This window comes from Cydia amplana, chromosome Z, assembly GCF_948474715.1.
Source record: "Cydia amplana chromosome Z, ilCydAmpl1.1, whole genome shotgun sequence".
Taxonomy (NCBI): domain Eukaryota; kingdom Metazoa; phylum Arthropoda; class Insecta; order Lepidoptera; family Tortricidae; genus Cydia; species Cydia amplana.
Window position 1 is genome coordinate 27,328,366 of NC_086096.1, and position 21,863 is coordinate 27,350,228.

Genomic DNA, 21,863 nt, shown 5'->3' on the forward strand with positions numbered 1-21,863 from the left:
TTCAAATTAGTGGGGTGAGTAAGTAATGTCAGCGAGATGAATCTTAATCGCAGACCAGAGAAAAAGCGTACAAAAAAAGCTCACAACTGCATATTTTGTAAATTGAATCGTGCATGATCCTAATTAGTTATCTTTACCGAGTCAACGGGAATACACGCATGACCAAGCCTGCGGTGGCATAGGCATAGGGCGATGGGACCGTAACCTGTTTGTTGAACCTACGGAACTAGAAAACAATGGTCTTACGGATATATGATAAGGTGGATTTTTAACACAGCATCTTTAGAGTTCTTATATCTCTGATCTGAACGACGAGACGACGCCAACGGTGAAACCACAAACATAAACCTGATAAAATGTAATGACGGAATGAAGCCTAGATAACTGTCAATTAACAGAATCGTCAATACAAAGCACCGTTCCGTTTACTAAGTATACATATCTATGGTGTTAAAATTTTATTACACAACGCGATCTGGTGAAAATGCGGAAGTCGCGAACGCGAGTGTGGAGTGGCTTTTATCTGAAGCCTTAAAATATTACACTCTGTGGTCACTAAAATCCGGCCTTGGCGGCACCCAACAAAATCAAGTTGTTTTCTTTGGTTTGGAGTCTTTGGTCAAGTTACCTATCTTTCCGTTGGTCTTACTTATTTCTTTATTTTGTTTGGCGTAGTAGTTTAGTTTTGCATTTTTGTTAGTTTTAATTATTTAAGGTATTGATTAATCTTCACTACTAAATTAAAATGGCATCGAATGGCAGCGAATTTGAACCGCTAGATGAGGAAATACGAGAACTTTTACAAAATTATAAATTTAAAAAAGCGACCGTTTACGAGCCATGTACGAACACAAACATCAAGGAATGCTTAATTGGACTAACTGAGGTACTATTTTTGGCTTTTTCCTTGTCGTGTCCGTATTATGATATTTATCATTATTATTTTATTAACCTAAACAAACTTGCAGGAGTTAGAACTTTTAAATATTAGTTATGTATTTAACCCATATTTCGACATCACTACGACACTACATCCTGAGGCACTTGTGAAGCTTGTTAATGTTGTTTGGACACTATTGCATTACCATAAAACGACCGCGGAGAAGGCTGACAGATTAGTTGAAGAAAACCATGTACTAGAACACCTGAATAAGCAGTTAAATGTAAGTATATTTTGTGATTATGATTTGTTGCACATGCGACTAGGTTTGCACCTAATCCAGTCTGCACTATTATGAGACATTGCTATCTCTAGTGTAGTAGAAAATGATGACAATATTGGCATAAATTTCATCTACTCAATTTGTGGGTAGATGGTGGTGATATTGATATTGAGATTTATTGAAAACAAATTTTACAGCATTACAGCTAACACCAATGCACTGTAAAATTAAGTAGTAAAATTAAAGATGATGATGTTGATGGTGGGCAACATTCCATTGCAATGTGAAACACATCTTCAACTACTCCTCACTTACTTACACATCATAAACGCATAGCTATTCAATGAAATATGGCCAGAGCGCAACCTAAGGGTGATATAAAAGGCAGAATTGCCTGTAATTATATAATTAACTGAACAATTAGAGTTAATGACATCCATCATATGATATCTGATACCCAAACTTTGCTCATTGGTCATTGAATTGAGTAATGAGTATGCAGTTAAAACAGCATCACTTTTTTATAGTATATGTTGATGTCATAATCAATGCATTGATTTAATTCTAATTTTTAATTGTTTTCAGAGCACTGTTGACAAACTAAATCAAAAAGTAAATACTGAAAAACATGAGGCCAAAACATGTACGGCAGCTGCTCGCAGGGTCTCCGATCATTCAGATGAAATTATTCACAGTTTGGCTGAAACAAAAGCAAGATTGGCACAAGTTAATAAGCAAAAGGATACTATGGAAAATAGTTTGCGACATGAAATCATCCGACTAAAAATGGAAAATGAAAAGTTATTAGACAGGCTGAGGAATAAAACTGGTAATTTAAAAAAAATTAATATGTACCTAAGAAACATGCAGTAAAATGGTGACACATTACCCTTTCTATGAAAATATATTCATAATACTTGAAAAATTGCTTGGATCTCTTGGAACCTGTCTGAGGTCATCACTTAAAACTAAAAAAATTAAAAAATTGGTTAATTGAAAATGTATTTTACAACCTAAATGAGTTTTTTCTGGAATCACCAGTTTGTTAAGTATAAGTTAGTCAGTAAGCTAGTATAGTTAGTAGTTTTAAGATCATATTGTATGCTCGAAATGGGCAACTGTTGATTCGATATCTCATGTTTATGACATCTTATGTACACAGTTTACAATTAATAAATACTTTACTTTACTTTAAAAAGCCATAGATCTTACAGTAACCCATACAAACACTGCAATCTACTACTTGTACATGATAACTGTCTTTATGATAAGCAGATACCGGCCATATCAGTTATTATAACTGCCTGCCTGCTTATTAAATCATAATATAATAATAATAAGCCCGCAGGACAGCTTGTGGCAAGCTGTTGGGAAGTAACAACCTCAAGGAAGCTAGTGCTCCCGAGAGTCGGTCAGGGTCTCAGTCACCAGCTTGTCTTCGTGAACTGGAGTGGACCCCAACGGGACCCTTAGCTCTGGCCAGCCTCCTCTGGCCGTCCAGAGAGGAGTCGTTAGAGCTACATATGTATATCCTCCAGGGGTGGAAGTGAAAGATTCATAAGACGCAAGTTGGCACAGTGGCAGCCACTGGGTAGAAAACGGCGCACACCTCTGGACACCCCTGTGCTGCTCACACTGGTGTTGCTCCTGGTGGTCTTTACAATGGCCGTTTCGGGGGCCCATCTAGCCAGCGGCAAGTCACCGCCACCCTCGATAACGCGTGTTAGCATTGATATGGCAGGTGTCTGGACCTCTTTACAATAGCCTAATCTTCAGCTCCATCCAAAACTTCATAACCCCAATGCCTGCTGAGACCTGTTCACGATAATAATTGTTACCTATTAGTCTTAGATCTCAGGATCTGGTCTAATGCAACTAGCTAGAGTCAGCAGCTTTAAATAAACGCTTTAACTACAACCCATAAACAAACACTTTTTCACTTTGCGCTAAGTACTGTAGACATTGAAATGGAAAGCGGCTCAGCATCTGTCTGCCCCGAGACTCCCAGGAGGCTTTAAGGCGCTAGGCCACTAGGGCTAAAGATTTTAGCAACAGACATGGGCACTGTCTTTTTGCCACCACCATAGCTTTCTCTATCTAAGAAAGAGCAGAAAAATTGTTACACTATTGTATGTAAGAGAGGGAAGGATAAGAATAATGAAATAAAATAACATTTGAACATTTTATGTACTTAATTGAAATGTTAATTACTTCCTTTAGGAGGCTATAAGCCATGAAAACTTGTATCATAATTTTATAATTGTTGCAGGCTTCACATCTTGCAGTGACGTGTGTGACTCTACAGTAATGCAGTTGAAAGAACGAGACAGGAGGCAGCAAGCATTGATTAGCAAACTACAGTGCAACATTCAGAACCTGATCAAAGAGGTTGTGGCAATGAAGGAAAAAATTATTATTCTTGGAATTGAATAATATTGTACTCCATTACCTAATCAAGTTTCATACTAATCATTCAATCTTACCTGTGGTCAGTATTTTAGTTATAAAGTTTTGATATAATAGGTATTTAAAGTGACTAATAATAATAATCATTTACAATTTACCTACAACATGGCTACTTCATATAATCGATTGCTGAGTAAATATCACTACAACTACTATAAGAAACAAAAGAATTAAATAAAGTAGCTAGAGTACCTATTATAAATGTGATCCTACATCTGGTAAGTACATAATTGTTTTGTAAAGTATTTTGTAAGCTTTAACTGCTAAGTGTAATCCTATGTAGTATTGGCAATTTTATAAAGGTTTATTTGATAGGTTTCACTCAGTTTAAATACCTAGTTTACTTTCCATGTGTTGACTTTGTAAAATAAACCTACTACCGTCATATTCATTTTATTGTTGGTTGCATGAAAATTGTAATTTGTTATAGTTTAATATCTAAAATCATAATTAATAAAAATAAAACTTACAAAGCGATTTTTATTCGTGGCCGATAATAAAACTAGCGCTAATTACGATGGATTGACACTTTATTCGTCACACCCGTATTTCTTACGTTACGCTAAAAAGCAGGAACTGATGGTTACCTGGGTCACAAAACGCCGTATTAGTGCTACGATACTAGATTTGCAGCAAAGTCAAATGTGCTTACTGGACACTAAGTCTTAGTCTGGATACCTACTTATTCGAGATACATCGACATTGACCTTAACATGAGAACGCTTCCGTATTCCTGGCTAAAACAAAACTACGAACATGCATTGTTTGAAGCTGTAAGCCCAGACTCTACCTCAGACACCGGTGATTAGGTGTGAAATCCGAACCCCCATACCCATAGCTGGTTAAATTCTGTACATGACTAACAAATTCGTAGGGAGATAATAAATCACGTTACAGTTCACATTACCCTGGTAACTCTACGTAAATAGTATTCTTCGGTGAGGTTGATCCCTGAATTATTAAATCTTTCCGTTACATCCACATGACAGAGAGGAAAGGCTTCTCTTTTGCTCTCATGCTTGCTTACTGCTAGCCTTTTTCGGTTCTCGTTCAAACGTTTTGTCTGGTTGCCTTTGGCATAGGCCTCTCCCATATTCCTCCACGCGTTTCTGTCCAGAGCCTGTCTTCTCCACAAAGCTCCACCCACCTGCCTGAACTCTTCTTCCCATCTCATTTTTTGTCCACCATCAGTCCTCTTCGTTTCTTGGGTACCATGTTGTGATGTCCTCCAGTTTTATTCTGTATCTAAGTTTCACATTCAACATGCTCCTTTCCATACTGTTTTGGCAGACTTGGTGAGCTTTCCTTTCCTTGACAGTTAGGGCCCATGTTTGGCATCCATATGTAAGGCAGGGAAGGATACAAGTGTTAAATACTTTGGACTTAATATTTGTTGGTACGAGTATTTGGTTATTCTTTACTATTTCATTTAATTCATATTTTAGCTGTATTTTTAAATGTACATATGTATATTTGTTGGATTATCCTTATGTATTTTTTCGGTATGTTTTGTGTTTTCAAGGCTTCCCATAGGTATACTATGATATGATATATGTTAGGCATATGCTATGATACGAGGGGTGTTCAAAATATTCTCGGTATGAGAATGAAAACAAACAAGTACGAAAAGTTTGATATTTTTATTTTTCAATATACTCCCCCCCTATGTTCATACACTTAAAAGATCGATCAATTATTTTTTTTAATCCCTCGTAAAAATATTTTTTATCTTTCGTGTAAAAATGCTCCTCCACTGCCGCCTTCAATGCTTCATCGTCAGAAAATGTATTTCCACGCAGATCCTTTTTAAGATTAGGGAGCAAAAAGAAGTCGCTGGGGGCTAAGTCCGGACTATACGGTGGGTGAGTAACAGTTTTAAACCCACATTCAACAGTAGCTGCCTTGGCAATATGAGCAGTATGGACGGGGGCGTTGTCATGCAGAAGCAGAATACCTTTGGTTAACTTTCCTCGCCTCTTTTCTTTAATTACATCCTTTCATTGACGTAGAATGTTAGCGTAGTACTGTCCTGTGATATTTACACCTTTTTCTTTATAATCGATTAGTAATACTCCTTCACAATCCCAAAATATCGTGGCCATGACCTTGCCAGCTGAAGGGATGACCTTGAACTTCTTGGGATGAGCTGAACCCTTAATGTGCCACTGCATGGACTCTTGTTTACTCTCTGGGTCATAATGATGAACCCAGGTTTCATCTCCAGTAACTATTCTTTGCAGCACCTCATCAGGATTTTCACCGCACAGGTCAATAAAATCGGAACAACAAGCTACACGCATGTCTTTTTGAAGCCGAGTCAGCATTCGCGGAACCCATCTTGCACTTACTTTTGACATATTAAGATGGTCATGTATAATATCATGTACGGTACCAATAGAGAGATTGGTTACTTGTGCTATAGATTTTACCTTCACTCGTCCATCTTCCAATATAAGTTTAAAAAAGACAAAAAAAAAAAAAAAAAAAAAAGACAAGTCCCAGTGGAGCGGGACGGTCGCGTCCACTGGTAGTTCCCGGAAAGTTGCGCCTTTTTGCGCCATTTGCTACATTGCGCGCCTTTGCGCTCCATTTTGTGCGTTGCGCTCCGCAAAAGCGCTCCTACTCGCTCTGACGCGCTCCGTGTCGTTCCACGCCGTTCCGTAGCGCTCCACTGCGCTCATTTTCGGTCCGCAGTACTCCAGCGCTCCATAGCGGTCCACTCCGCTCCGGCGCGCTCCGTAGTGCTCCGCCGCGCTCCTTTTCGGCCCACAGAGCACCAGCGCTCCACTTCGCTTCGACGCGCTCCGTTTCGTTCCGCGTCGCTCCGTAGTGCTCCGCCGCGCTCCACTTTGGCCCGCAGTGCTCCAGCGCCCCACGGCGGTCCACTCCGCTCCGACGCGCTCCGTTCGCTCCGCACCGCTCCGTGGCGTTCCGATGCGCTCCTTTTTGGCCCGCGGTGCTCCGGTGCTCCATAGCGGTCCACTCTGCTCCATCAAGCTCCGCCACGTTCCGGTGTGCTCCGTGCCGCTTTTTAGCGCTCCACCGTGCTCCATTCGGCCCGCAGTGCTCCAGCGTTCCATAGCGGTCCACCCACTCCATCTGGAAGTATCCTGTACAGGCAACACAAATTCTGCTGCTCGTGAGCACAGCCCCGGACAAGCTTCACCAGGATTCCGGACCAGGTGCACGACGTCTTTTTTAGATAAGTAGATTTAAGTCATAGATTTAGAGACCTGAGGACCACATCCTCTTTGCAGAGTTGGTATATGTAAATATAGTCATTTTAGAATACTTAATTATATGATTGACGTTATTGGGATTATAAGTACTATTCTATTTTATTCTAAATATATGGGATTAGTTTTTTTTAAGATTGACATGTTATTTGGGTTTACATTAGCATTTTTAATTTTATAGCGTTTTGTCTAATTATTTTTTATTCTTTTTTTGATGTTTTGACATGTTTAAATCAGTTTTTATTAAAGTATATGTATGTATATTTATCAGAATTAAGTATAATTAAGCGTCTCCTTTAATTTTAATAGCTTTTTTGAGCTTCTTGCGTTTTTATTTGGTGGGCTATTTTTTTTTTTGTTGCCAATGTCCCTGCCTATAACTGATGCCGTCAGTGGCGTCGCTCTTTCTGCGTCGTTGGACAGTAACGTACGTTGCCCACAATGCCCCCAGACCCGGTTTTTCAGGGGTACCAGAGGCCTCAACGTACATATTTCGAAGGCGCATAGACCGCACATCCCATGTTCGGCTCCTGATGTTTCTGACCCTGGGGCCCCTGCCCCTGGGCCTGCTTGTAGTGCACAAGCACAACCTCAGGTTCCTGCCCCTCCTTTTTGGCAGGTTATTAGTGACCTTAAAGATACCCTTCCGGTTCTTAAGCGTATCCCGAGGGGCGCTCGTGTCGCTGTTTCAAAATGTTTGGCAGAGACCATTGGGGCGGTTGTGTCTGAGAATTCGTTTCGTGCCTGGGAGCAACTTCTAACTTTCTCTTTCAGAGTTTTGCATGTTCATTCCAAGGATCAGACGCGAAGTTCGCTTACGAGTAAAGTTAAGGCAAACTGCCTTAATGGTTCTTTAGCTCGACCTCTTCCACGTCAGAATCGTAGATTGAATACGGCCAAGTTAGTGGAGAGTAAGGTGGGTGATGGTGATATTAGGGGAGCAGCACGCTTATTATTTTCCAATGATGTCGTGGCTTCTGTCAGTCCTGAGACCCTTGCGGCGCTGAGAGATAAACATCCTCCTCCAGCGCCTGACTTTTCTCTCCCGGATCCCCCGCAAGCCGGTGATGAGGCGCTTCAAGTCGTGGCACAGGACGTTTTAGGGGCCGTCATGTCCTTCCCAAATGGCTCTGCAGGGGGTTTGGACGGTCTTACCCCGCAGCACCTCAAGGACCTTTTGTGCAGTGATTGCAATGGTACTCGTGACGATCTTTTGAAGAACTTGACGGCCCTTGTGAATAAAATGCTTGCGGGTGAGGTGCCAACCAGCGTCACGGACATCTTGTATGGTGCCAATCTATGCGCTCTTCTAAAGAAGGACGGTGGTATACGGCCCATTGCTATTGGGACTACTTTTCGTCGCCTCGTTGCTAAGATTGCCTGTCATTCTAACTTGGACAGGCTGGGTAAGGAATTTAGTCCTATTCAAGTGGGTTTCGGTTCAAGAAGTGGTTGTGAGGCCGCTGTTCACGCAGTTCGAACATATGTGCAGCGTTTGGAGGGAGAGGTGCTTTTGAAGGTCGATGTTGCGAATGCTTTTAATTCCGTTGATAGAGGCACCCTCCTAACGCAGGTCCGAGAGAAAATTCCGGGGTCGTACAAATTTGTTTGGCAATGTTACAGCTCCCCAACTAAGCTGTTATTTAAGTCAAATCTTTTGGCCTCGTCTGTTGGCTGTCAGCAGGGTGATCCCTTGGGTCCAGCAATCTTTAGTCTCGCCATCCATCCCATTATAAAGGACCTCAAATCTAGATTGAATGTTTGGTACCTGGATGATGGCACGCTTGGGGGCGACGTGGATACCGTTTTGTGTGACTTACAGAGGTTATCGACAGATTTTGGTTCCATTGGCCTTTCTCTGAATTTTTCGAAGTGTGAACTTTTCATTTCCAGCACTAACCTGGAAAGGGAAAGTATAGTCGACAAGTTCAGAGAGGTTGCTCCTGGAATAAAGATTGTGGATGAGAGTTCGCTTAACCTCCTTGGGTCTCCTGTTTTGGACCAATCTTTTGATGATTATGTTGAGAACAAAATTCAGAATTTCAAGTCAGTTTCGGAACGCCTATTGGAGATTAATGTTCACACGGCTTACACCATCATGCGACATTGCCTTTTTGTTCCTAAGTTTACATACGTTCTTCGTTGTAGTCACTTCTGGAAGTTTCCTAATCTTCTTTTGAAGCTGGACGAGGTGGTAAAGAATTCCCTGGCGTCGATTTTTAACATTTCTTTTGATTCGAGGTGCTGGAGCCAGGCTACTCTGCCTATTAGGTTCGGTGGCTTGGGAATCCGAAATATCTCCAGTGTGGCGTTGCCTGCGTTTTTGGCTTCGGTGCATAGCGCGCAGGGATTGATAGGGTGTATTTTGGCTTCATCATTTGGGAATCTAGAGCCGGCGCACTGCACTGAGGCTAAAAATGTATGGTCATTGTCTTGTCCGAACACCGACCTGCCTACCAACCTTTGCTCGCAGAGGCAGTGGGACGAGCCGCTCTGTCAACTAGTACGGAATAATCTTGTTGATACGTCAACTGGCTTGGCGGAGCGTGCTCGTCTTCTTGCTGCTGCGGAATGGGAGTCTGGTCAGTGGTTACTAGCCTTACCTTCTCCGTCGATAGGTACACTCCTTGATAACGTCACTTTTCGTCTGGCTGCTAGTTTGCGAGTAGGGGCAGTGACTAATGTCCCGCATCGCTGCCAATGTGGCTCCATGGTTGACAGCTTGGGTCATCATGGCCTCTCTTGTAGCAGGAGTGCTGGTCGGATTCCTCGTCACGCCAGCTTGAACGATGTCATCCGAAGGGCTCTTGTCAGCGTAAAGGTACCTGCTATTCTGGAGCCTGTTGGTTTAACGAGGGATGACGGCAAGAGACCCGACGGTATGACGCTGGTGCCCTGGAGTATGGGGAGGCCTCTGGTTTGGGATGCAACGTGTGTAGACACTTTTGCCGTGTCCCACTTACCGGGCACTAGCTCTGGTGCTGGTCATGCGGCCACGACGGCCGAGGATAACAAACGGCGCAAGTACAGCACTCTCGGCAGTGGCTACATATTTGAGCCTTTTGGGGTCGAAACGTTAGGGTCGTGGGGGCCCAGCGCCCGGCGCTTATTTAAGGATTTGGCGTCGCGTTTGGTCGATGCCTCGGGTGACCAGAGGGCAGGCCAGTATTTTGCCCAGAGAATTAGTATAGCTATTCAACGGGGAAATGCGGCCAGCCTGCTGGGTACACTGCCTGCTGGCGGTGAGTTGGAGGGTGTATTTTATTTGTAGGTTTTTTTTTTTTTCTTTTTTTTTTTTTTTTGTTATTAATGTGTATTTTTAGAGTGAGTTGACGAAGCCTGTTGCGGATTTTATCGCTGTAGTTTTTTGTGACGATGCCTGTAGCTGATTGTAAGTTTGTGTTTACCTGACGAAGCCTGCGTTGCGGATATAAAAGTATGGTCTCTGAATAAAAGGATATAAGTTTTTCCACTTTATCAATATTTTCTTGTGAAGTAGCTACTACAGGCCGGCCAGGTCTAGGGTCATCTTCAATACTCTCCCTTCCGCGTTTAAACTCGCTTGACCACTTTTGAATGGTAGATAAAGAAGGAGCAGACTCACGGTAAACACAATCCATTTCCTCTTTTATGGTTTTTTGATTTTTACCCTGTTTTGTCAAGAATTTTATCACGCATCGATGTTCTAATTTAGTTAACATTGTCAATTCGCACATGATGTTCATGTTTGTTCAGCAATTGCAGAAAAACAAAAGACTATCTCGGTTCGAATTATACTTTTTTTTAATGTCAATGAATAAACCTTAGCGGCCAGTAACGAAATAAATTTTAGAAGAGGTCGTAAGATATCAATACCGAGAATATTTTGAACGCCCCTCGTAATACTATTACTTATTCTGTGCTTATGCTATCATACATAACCACCGCTGGTCTGTGGTGGCTGGTTTAGCTGGTTAAATAAAAGCATTTGGCATCAGACGGTAAAGCCAGTTATGGAACCTAGCTTATGGATCAGCGACAGACTAAAAAAAAACAAAAAAATGTTCTTCCATTGAAAGTAGCATGTTGCAAAATTTTAAGTAGGTACAGAAAAGACTAGCACGAAAACGAAATAAATCTGATCTGTGTTATATGACCTCGAAGCACCATGAATTGCTTTAATTACTTGGGTTTCCAATTATTGGGTTTATATTAGGGAAATATCGTAATTCATAAACAAGATATTGAGCAAAATAAAAAAATCATCATCAGACATGTCATACTCGTATAATATCTGCAAACTTTTAAATTTGAATAGTTAATAAACAAGTTAGTCTGCGCGGAAAGAGAAGAGTCGTGGAGTGTATTGATGGGCCCCATACATTCCACGACTTTTCTCTTCCCGCACAGACTATAACTTTCCGTTTCGTTACGTCGTTAGTGTGACGTATAACAAAATGTATACCTAGTATAAAAATACCAGGAATAATTTTGCTCTCTTTTGTAGCATAATTCTCCAATAATTAAGATGGAGGCTCGAACAATAGCGATGTGTAATGACGTTAGTTTATTAGTAGGCATGTCGCGATACGCATGTAGAATTAATAAAGCATGTTTAGTGCGGCAGCTAGACGGAAATTTGCGTCCGTCCAGTTGCGCAGGCGCTGAGCAGTGCTGCCTCTACGGCCAAATCGCCAAATCACTCTGTGTTCGACCGCGAAACTGCGCGCGCGCCTCAATCCCTTAAAATAATACGACCTTATCGCTAGTGCTTTTACAAGATTGATAAGATTGTTACATCATTGTGTGATAAGAAACATTCAAGTCCGATACGGCTCGCGGGCGGACAGTACATGGAAATGCTTAGGCTGATGTGTAATTAAGTTTGAAGACAACATACTACATTGTTGGTAGCACCAGCGTTATTGTGCTAGAAATTGTCGAATGTCGCGGCACTATGGGGACGACGAAAAGGCTGAAGATTACTGTCGTGGGCGACGGTATGGTCGGCAAAACCTGCTTGCTGTATGTATATACAAAAAATGAGTTCCCAGAAGAATATGTGCCTACAGTGTAAGTACTTTTGAAATTCTGCAATGATAGTCTTTCTCCAGCAGTGAGGAGCGTTTCCAGGTCAGCAGTTGGGTAAGTGAGGTAGCGGCGACGAGAGGTCGAGCCGGCAAATTAGCAAGTTGTCACGGTGTGACAGTAGCCGCTACTTGTTACTGTCCGTCCGACCACTCTATACCTATACGCAGGTAAAGTCAGCATAACAAAATGTTGATTCTACAATATTATGTTTTAACGTTAGCTGCTATTTAATGTGCGTATTTGTAAATAAGATCGTAAGATGTATAGGTAATAGGTACCTACTTGTACATACCTGACTCAATATTAATACTATTATTAGTTACGTACATTATATATAGGTAGGTAAAAATTAATTATTGTCACGTAAATAGGTACATGGATATACATTTAACACTAGCAACTAAAAACTTATTTATCATGCTTGTGCTGTGTCAATAATGAATGATAATGGTATTGTTGCCATTAGTAATTCGGCTGTCACTAATAGTCGTACCAAGACGGACGATTAACATTGTAACAAGTATTTACCTAATAAAGCTTCGTAATTAGGTGTCGAGTGTAGGCCTACGCTATACTTAATAAACTGTAAATTAGGGAATTCGTCTGGTCTGGGTTTACCTACTCAGGACAGAGTTATCGTCGGTATAATTATATATTTATGTATTTGTGTAGAACAGTCATTACTAAAGGTTTTCCTGTATACGTAAAATTCCTAATTGGATTATGTTTACAAGTATGTATTGTCTTTGTCCATTGATAAGAACCGAGTAAATCGTTTAAATAACTAACACGAATACCTACGGTTTTTACGTAATAAACCTCTATCAAAGTCGGTTAAATGCAGGCTATGTCACATGCGTCATAAAAACAAATACATTGATTACTTATTCACTAAAATCGTTGTTTTGAAGCTCCTATAGGAAATACACAAACATGGCTCACATAGATTGCAATTGCATAGACGGCGAAAACGTAACCCTTCACGTAGTCGGCAAAAAAATATGCCAAGTACCTATTACCCGCAGTCTCACCCCGATCCTATACCAAGGCCCTTCAGGATAAGTTTGCCGTTGCTGGGCGGACATTGGCGGTCATGGGACGCGAGCGAACCAATACGAACTATTCGTAACTATACTTGGAGGTCACAATTATACTGGTTTGCTAGCCGCCGGCGGTCCGTGATGACTATAACACCCCGTTACCGAAGCAAATCCATTCTTAATACAACATACTTGAATGTGTTGGAAATCATCAATTTTTGAGTCATCTTGTAAAATACACTTGCTAACTATTGAATTAATATTGGTAAAATGAATCACTTTATACAATCCGATGGTATCAGTGACGTCAGCTTTATACTTATACTGTACCTACTCATACATGATTTGATATGAATTGATAGGCCAATTCATTATTAGGTACCTACTCGTAAGTTTCTTGTAAAGATAAACAGTTTCCTTAAAAACCAAAAATCATAATGTGTGTAATTTAACTAATTTATACGGATATTTGAGATACAATTTACAACAATGTACTTGGACTTCAAACAAATATAATTCGTACCTATTTATTAGTATTTTGGATTTGTTTGTTTGTGTGCGTAGCATTTTGTGTTTGTATATAAAATATTAGTAATTGCAGCCATTATCTAATACCTTTAAACGAGCAATTCTTGTTTATTTATTTATTTATATATATATATTTCGGGGATCTCGGAAACGGCTCTAACGATTTCGATGAAATTTGCTATATGGGGGTTTTTGGGGCCGAAAAACCGATCTAGCTAGGTCTTATCTCTGGGAAAACGCGTATTTTCGAGTTTTTTTATGTTTTCCGAGCGAAGCTCGGTCACCCAGATATTACATACCTATGAGAAATTCTGTAGGTATTCGGTAGTATGTACATACTTATTAGGCCCTTTTAACAAGTCTCATTATCTATTATCTACATTTAATTACCCATCAAATATTGTTTTATTTGTAACTTTACCCTCGTTTATGGCTAAAATAAACAAAATTCCAAAGAATATTTTATCAAAGAATGTGAAGAAGAATTTTGAACGTTGTCTACTCTTTTTACCCGAACAAACAAGCTTAAGTAAGGGTTATGATTTTACCAACATGTATGGATTGTTAATTAAATCTCAATAATTTTTAAGTTTAAGCAAAGCTCACGGCTATGAACTGGATCAACTGCATTGTGGTAAATACCTCATGCCCACTCGGCTCATTTTCATTACAACTGTAGGAGTCTTCGAAGCGTAGTTTCATAATATCTGCTTTAGACGAATAGACGTGATTAACAATGGCATAAGTAGGTATCTAACTGATGCGCTTCATAAGCATGAAGAATACCTACGCACACATCGCGAAGACAATTTAGGCTGCACTATTTATAAAGTCAAATGCGCGATCACGTCGTCGTATTGTTGTATTGTGGCCGGTGGTCGCTTCCTCATCCTTTAGAAACAGGACACTTGTAGGTACACCTACACCAACTTCCTTGCAATTCATTCTTGGTTTAAGTGTCCCACGCGTTTTCACCGCACTTGCACGATAGTTTAATTCGTAGTCTAGCTAGACAAATACCAGCTCTAAATATATTTGATGTTATGTAGGCATACTGTCCTTAGTTATATCAATAAAAAGCAAAATTCCAAAAAAAAATATAGGTACTAAAGGCCTTACCTTCACTTTTATATTAGCGGGTTTCATTTTGAAATCGTATAGGTATACATACTCGTACCATCGTACTTAACTATTTCACACCTGACCTGAGGTGACACTGCTGTATGAGACTGGTGATTGCATGTAAGTAATGTTGAAGATATATTGGCGATTATCTCTTGTCCGCGACATTACACGTGTAGTTACATTCGACACGCTATTATCATATTTCGGTCCCCACTGTCCCCAGTCTCCCCTGGAACTCGTTGTAAGTAATTGGTCACAAAAACAAGAAAACATGTTAACGGACGGTTAACGCAAAAATGGCTGGACTGGGTGCAACAAAGGGTCAAATGGTTAACTGTGTGTGGTAGGTCTTTTCCGGCAATATACATTCACTATAGTTAGTTTAGAAAAATGTATAAATACATATATGTAAAACATGTTTATGATATTGCAGGTTTGACAACTACGTGGACCGCAAAGTGGTGGACGGCGAGGAGGTGGAAATGGCGCTGTGGGACACGGCTGGCCAGGAGGACTACGAGAGGCTGAGGCCTTTGTCTTACAGCAACGTAAGTTACCTCCAAAGTACTTACACATTTGACACTGCCAACTGGCTCAAATACTTGTCAACACTCAGATATTTTACGGTGTCCGACCGTTCTACATAAGTAGGTAATATCTGGGCGACCGAGCTTTGCTCGGAAAACATATAAAAACTCAAAAGCACGTGTTTTACCAGAGATAAGACCTAGCTAGATCGATTTTTTGCCTAGATGTATATTTTGAAAATGTTTCTGGTTGGTACTGTGGTAGCATGCAGCCCGTACGCTGGCACGTACCTAGGTACTCGGTTGAATTAGCCCCATATTTCTTAACATATTGAATGCTAAGCGAATGCTCTTTACCTCTAAATTAAATTTGCATTGTAAACATTTTGAATCTCGTTCTTTTCGGGGAAGATAAAAATTCCAAATTTAAAAAAAAACTGCTCTGCACTGCATTCTTTCTCAATGCTTTTGAACTATAGTGCTAGGCCCGTTGACTAGGCCGATATCGATGAGAAGTCAATCCTGACAGGTGTCAATCCTGACTTCTTATCGGCCGAGCACTATCTATAGACATACTTACATTATACATGTATGTGCCAACACAAACACACTAAGTAAGTATGTACATGCATTTAATTAAATTCATATCAGGTGGATCGTGGATCAATTATTTATGATTTTTGAATAGGTATTGTGGAGAGTTCTAAAAGCTTGTGTAGCCGCTCAGCGAATTTTGTGTTATGATTGTTACGGGCACATGCCCATGCAAAATAATTACCTTAGCGAGTGCGTGAACTCGATCGCTTTCCCTCTCTATCGCACCAATACATCAGAGCGAGTGAGATGGACTGCGATCGAGTTTACGCAGTAGTAAACGTCAAGTGTCGACTTGTGGTACCTACGGCTATAGTGAGTAAATAGTGTAGCACAGCGAATGAATTACCTATGGTATCTAATCTACTCCGTTAAAATTAGGTAGGTACCTATTTATTACAAGCTTATGCTATGAAACTAATATTCCCGAAAACTATTAAAACAAATTTAGTTAAAACCTTCAGATAACTAGTTTAACCCTTTATTAAAAAGTGCTTCCGGTATTCGGACGAATGTAACGGACAGACAGAGATAACAAAACTCTGTCTGTATCTACTTATAAGGTTTCCGTTTTTAGGGTTCCGTACCCAAAGGGTAAAAACGGGACCCTATTACTAAGACTCCGCTGTCCGTCCGTCCGTCCGTCCGTCTGTCACCAGGCTGTATCTCACGAACTGTGATAGCTAGACAGTTGAAATTTTCACAGATGATGTATTTCTGTTGCCGCTATAACAACAAATACTAAAAACGGAATAAAATAAAGATTTACGTGGAGCTCCCATACAACAAACGTGATTTTTGACCGAAGTTAAGCAACGTCGGGCGGGGTCAGTTCTTGGATGGGTGACCGTTTTTTTGCTTGTTTTGCTCTATTTTTTGTTGATGGTGCGGAACCCTCCGTGCGCGAGTCCGACTCGCACTTGGCCGGTTTTTTTACCACATGCAAGGTTTTATTTAATAAATAAACAAATCAAAAGTTCCGTTAATGCCATTCCGAAAAAATGTAGATACTCACCCTGGAAAGGAAGACCTTTTTAAGAAACCTTTTTCCTCTTGAAGCCATAACTTTATCTGTATAGTGACGTGTGTTTACATAATGATAATGTTTTTCCAGACGCATTGTTTCCTGGTGTGCTACTCCGTGAGCAGCCGCTCGTCCTACGAGAACGTGATCCACAAGTGGTATCCGGAGCTCAAGCACTTCAGCGAGTCCGTGCCTATAGTTTTAGTAGGTAAGGCTACTGAACATACATATCTACTTACCACAGAATACCTAGATAATACTATGACGAATCTTTCCTAACGCATGACGCCGATGACTCTTTCTCCTTCTTGCTCACTATTAGTCTCCTTTAATGCTTGCTCCAAGCAGCACAGTCATGAGTAGAGTTATATATCACTGGCAGAACACATGCTTAAGGTGTCGGTTAAAATAAAACACAAACATGCCTTTTTGTTGTTACTCTCTAATCGGGATATTTAGGATGATACTTAGGTTGATGTATGTCGTTTACAACCGAAGATGTAGCAGAAGTGCCTAATAGTTATTTAGAATGTCTTCTAAATAACTAGATTGTGTCCTATCACATTGCAAAACAAGGTTTACAAATGGTCAGTGACTTTGCCGTATGTATATGTAAATAAAGTTGTGCTCGTAAAATAGGAGTTTTTGCTGTGTTCGTCTAAGCATGGGGAAATATTGCTTATTGTAATGAAATATCGACATCATTATTATACATATATATATATATATATATATATATATATATATATAACATGTACTTACTGTGCCCAAAAGTAAGGCACAACGGTCAAACAAATGTCATTCGAGCTCGTTGGGCACAATCGAACTGTTTGTATACCTATCTAAGATATAAAAAAACAGCTTATTAAACAGCAAATGGCATAAACGTCGTAATTATCCTAATGAAAATAACTAATGAGAGTAATGAGGAAGAAAGTCCTTGTATTTATACAAATTTGTTTGTGTTTAGGTAGTATCTTGTGATTCTTTGAAAAATATCGTAATAAACTTTTTCTCATGGGGCAATAGGGATGATGACACATGTTGAATTTTATAACAAAATCTAGTAAAATAGATAGCAAACGAGCAATTTATCACAATAATGTGGATATTAAAATAAAATATTGAAAAATTACAAAATTACAGGACCTGAAAGTTTCAAAATTTAAGTTTTTTTTAACTTCCAAAAACGATAAAAGTAAGGGTACCATTCGATTATACATAAACGCAATATTTCACCGACAAAAACGCAATTTTCTTGTTTTGTCCATACTACAAGATGGGCGATGACGTCACGGCCTCTGGCCGTTTTGTATAGGGCGTTTCGCGAGTGAAGTGCGACTGTCGGACTTTGACTACAATTTCTGACTTTTGTGTTACTTTAATGCAATGGGTCCCATATAGACATTTGATCCTAAAAACAAACCCGATCGATTGATACCATAAAAAAAATTAGTCATGTAGCCTATTCTGTTATGCCATCATAAAACATGTAAACAAGTAAAACCAATTACGCAAAGTGCAGAATATTCCCTCAGAGAACGTGCGTGAATATTGACGTCATCGGTCACAACAATGCGATCCAACATACATACTACTGTTGTCGTGTCGGAATTATTGCATGTGCAAAAGGAATGAAATAAGGAAATATAATTATGTGTTAATTGTAACTTGTAACATTCAAAGGGGATAAGTTGACATACTAAGAAATAGTAAATTTGTTGACATTATCCTACCTGGTTCTGACCGAAATTACGGGATAAATACACCCATTTATCCAGTAGCTGTGCTTTCTATGTTTATTTCTAGTTTAAAGTGCATTAGGTTTTGAAAACGGAGTTTTTAAAAAGTCTAAGGTTTAAGGTATTTTGGATCACAATACGGCTGCCATAAATTAATTACTTTAATTAGCAATCTTGATGCCTTTCTCGAGGGACTGTATCGATTCGTCCTGAGTTTTTGACTTTATAATATTTTAATGTTGCTTCAGGGCGCCTTTCTACTGCCGATGCCGGGGCCGGGCCACACTAACGGGAAACGCCGTTGATTATCCCGATTATAGTTGACACTTCATACGGCCACACTGGGATTATCGCGATAATCAACGGCGTTTTCCGCCAGTGTGGCCCAGGCATAGTAACGCACGCTGCCATAATTTTGATATGTATATTGTTAATGTTTTGCAAAATAAAGCTAATGAATACAAATAGGAGCCAGAGATAGAAAAGTAAAGGGGAAAAAGAGCTGGGCGCACTAAACTACATAAACTACACATTTTTGACACTACGCAAATCGGCAGATTATTTTTTATTTGTTCAAAAAAAAATTTAACGCGCGAGTAAGTTAAGGTCGCGATTCTTGTTGCAACTTTGTGACCCCGCCACTCGAGATTTTTTTTTCTAATCTGACGGGGTGTCCTGGACGCCCGGCTTGGTTGTAAGGACTCCACAAATTTTCTCTTGGGCTCACTTACTATAAGGTATGGTACCTCTCCATACCTTATAGTAAGGGACATGGATTTCCTGCCAAGTATAGCTAGTAATAGCTCCAGTACCTATACCTATAGTCTATAGGCTATATAGGCTATAGATGTTATGCCGGCAATCCATCATTTAGCGGTTTTATTTGTATAGCTGGTCAAACCAATTTGTCAGTCAGTAAGAACCAAGAAAACTATACTCATCCTTTTCTTTTGGGTGAGACAAAGATCTAGTCTAAGACAAAGATAGTATGATTCTCTCTGTCTATCTTTGAAATGATACAGTACTTTGACAAACTATAGTTTACTATATGTGTGTTAAATCTTCTATTAGTTTGTGCCATTCAAAGCAAGAATGTCAAGTACCCTATGACACCTATGTAGTGACATTCAGTTAACATATTATTTAATTCTTAATACCTCTTTTCAGCTACCAAAATCGATCTTCGAGGCACAGAAAAGGCTGTCATTACTACTCAAGAAGGGAAAAAATTAAAGAAGAAAATTAGGTAAATGAATGTAGATAGAAAACTACATTGTTATTTATTTGATATGTAATCGTGCTATTATTTTAACAATAGTGAGTGAACAGTGATAAGTCATATCGTGCGCTCGCGCCGGCAGCCAGCTATCATCCTTATCGGCCACGATAACCCGCCTACCACTGATATGTCAGCTACGTGCTTTTTATATATATTATAATAAAATGTATCTTTTTACATCCTATAATATCCTTGTGAAAGATAACGGATAAATTAATGTAGAGTTAGGACGAGGTAAGTCTGCAACGATTTTGATAGCACATGTAGTGCAAGTGTTATTTATATGTATTTCATAGCAGTTTGACGTTCAAAATAACACTTGCACTGCGTGTGCTATCAAAATCGTTGCAGACTTATCTTGGTCTAACTCTAGGTAAACATTTAGTTTCCTTAGTTTTCATTTAAGTTAGTTAACTTATTTTGGTTAACATTTAATTCATCATTGCTCATTCTGCTATTAAATAAGGAAAACTTAGTGAAGGTGGTTATTGCGTAGGTAAAGATCACGGGGTCCGTCGTGTCGTGTTAGTCGTGTAGTGTAGACGACATGACTACGGGTAGGTATGGGGAACCTTGGGCGGCGCGGCGCGACGCTGTGGGATACGATCGTGACTACGCCTTCGTGTGTCATCGGCGGTTAATGACACGTCATCTAGCCGGACAGTGATTCAATGTATCAGGTGCGAAATGAATGTGTTCTCTACCCTCGGGAAACCAACTCAACATTGTAAACGTTACTGTTTTTACTAGTTTCAAGTTAAATAGTTGCCGAAACAAAGAGTTTTTATGGGTTTACCTCAAAAGCTAAAACTCGTCCGTCTGTCTGTTAGTCCATCTGTCACAGCCTATTTGCTTCGAAACCATTGGACCAATTAAGTTGAAATTTGGTACACATATGTAGGCATGTGATCTAGACATACGTCTAGCGTAATAGATAAACGTATTTTAAACATAGCGGCCACTTCTGAGCTTAAACAAAAAAATTAACTTAAGTACATCGTGTTAAACTTGTTAAAGTATCAAGTGAAAGGGATATATTGTTAGAATCCCAAATATTGTAATTTTCAAATAGGCAAACAATTCCCATTCCCCCTTATCTACTTACATACATATACTATTCATAGATTCATAAAATCATAATCCTTCCTTTTGGTTTTGCCGTAGTTGGGTAACATTTATACACTTTGTATAAAATTTATAACATGCGGTTCTCATCTTTTCACAAGGTTTTAAGTATTTAGTTAGAGAGAAAAAGGTACAGGAGGTTAGGTAGTTTCCAAAATTAACGTAAAGACAGTCAAAAGTCCACGCACGTTTTGTTTATTAGGGCTCCGTACCGAAAAGGTACAAAAGGAACCCTTATGGTGCAACTCTATCCATCCGTCTGTCTGTCACATCGCTAAATATCTTGAGAACTACTTAACCATTAAAAAAAATACAGACAGGATTAAAACTGTTCTTTCACTGTTATTTGTTAATTTGTAAATATTGAAATTAACGCCATCATAATTTACCATGACATGACACTATTAACTCCCTATACACTCTGTATTCTCTTTGATTATGCTTAGCAATTGCAATGTGCTTGTCAAAAATATGTCAGAATTGAAAGTTTGTACGGAACCCTCGATGCGCGAGTTAAACGAGCTCGGACTTGACCGGTTTTTTTGTTTAAGGGCTGCCCAACTAGTGGAGTGTTCGGCACTGGAGCGCGTCAACATGGATCTCGTGTTCGAGGAGGCGGTGCGCGCGGCGCTGCGCAAGAAGCCCGTGCGCGCGCGAGCCTGTAACTACCTCTGACCGCCCGCCAGCCCTGAAGCCCAGCATTCACATGTAATCCAGTACCTAGGATCAGTCGCTGGCGACTAATCCGGATTATCTCTGAGCGACAAATTCCTCACTCACCGAAATTGTAACATCAAAACACGAGTCAAGAGACAATAGCAACTCATGCATAAATGCGCGCGTGGGATCAATCGCCCAATTTTTCAGTATTACAAAGGCTCAATTTTACACTACATATATACACTTTTATGGCAATTATAATATTTGTACGTCCAGGGCTCGAC

General features: G+C 39.9%; 3 protein-coding genes across 3 annotated transcripts; all 3 read left to right on the top strand.

The window, feature by feature from the left end:
* Positions 1-684: 684 nt before the first annotated feature.
* LOC134661874 (uncharacterized) lies at positions 685-3,682 on the top strand. Its single transcript, XM_063518099.1, has 4 exons — positions 685-886; positions 969-1,163; positions 1,749-1,992; positions 3,433-3,682. The coding sequence occupies exons 1-4, from the start codon at positions 746-748 to the stop codon at positions 3,594-3,596; spliced, it is 744 nt and encodes a 247-aa protein (XP_063374169.1). The 5' UTR covers positions 685-745; the 3' UTR covers positions 3,597-3,682.
* Positions 3,683-9,188: 5,506 nt separating this feature from the next.
* Positions 9,189-10,139, top strand: LOC134661400 (uncharacterized). Its single transcript, XM_063517468.1, has 2 exons — positions 9,189-9,483; positions 9,524-10,139. Exons 1-2 carry the CDS (start codon positions 9,437-9,439, stop codon positions 10,134-10,136), a joined length of 660 nt encoding a protein of 219 aa, XP_063373538.1. The 5' UTR covers positions 9,189-9,436; the 3' UTR covers positions 10,137-10,139.
* Positions 10,140-11,517: 1,378 nt separating this feature from the next.
* Positions 11,518-21,863, top strand: LOC134660723 (ras-like GTP-binding protein RhoL). The gene is made up of 5 exons (XM_063516507.1): positions 11,518-11,917; positions 15,062-15,176; positions 16,864-16,981; positions 19,683-19,761; positions 21,471-21,863. Exons 1-5 carry the CDS (start codon positions 11,802-11,804, stop codon positions 21,592-21,594), a joined length of 552 nt encoding a protein of 183 aa, XP_063372577.1. The 5' UTR covers positions 11,518-11,801; the 3' UTR covers positions 21,595-21,863.

Bases quoted from the DNA above. Each gene is read 5' to 3' on its own strand.
- LOC134661874 (XM_063518099.1), top strand. From the start codon at position 746: ATGGCATCGAATGGCAGCGAATTTGAACCGCTAGATGAGGAAATACGA. The intron at 887-968 runs GTACTATTTTTG...ACAAACTTGCAG, and splicing joins GCTTAATTGGACTAACTGAG to GAGTTAGAACTTTTAAATAT. The intron at 1,993-3,432 runs GTAATTTAAAAA...TAATTGTTGCAG, and splicing joins CAGGCTGAGGAATAAAACTG to GCTTCACATCTTGCAGTGAC.
- LOC134661400 (XM_063517468.1), top strand. From the start codon at position 9,437: ATGGGAGTCTGGTCAGTGGTTACTAGCCTTACCTTCTCCGTCGATAG. The intron at 9,484-9,523 runs GTACACTCCTTG...TCTGGCTGCTAG, and splicing joins CTTACCTTCTCCGTCGATAG to TTTGCGAGTAGGGGCAGTGA.
- LOC134660723 (XM_063516507.1), top strand. From the start codon at position 11,802: ATGGGGACGACGAAAAGGCTGAAGATTACTGTCGTGGGCGACGGTATG. The intron at 11,918-15,061 runs GTAAGTACTTTT...ATGATATTGCAG, and splicing joins GAAGAATATGTGCCTACAGT to GTTTGACAACTACGTGGACC. The intron at 19,762-21,470 runs GTAAATGAATGT...TTTTTGTTTAAG, and splicing joins AAATTAAAGAAGAAAATTAG to GGCTGCCCAACTAGTGGAGT.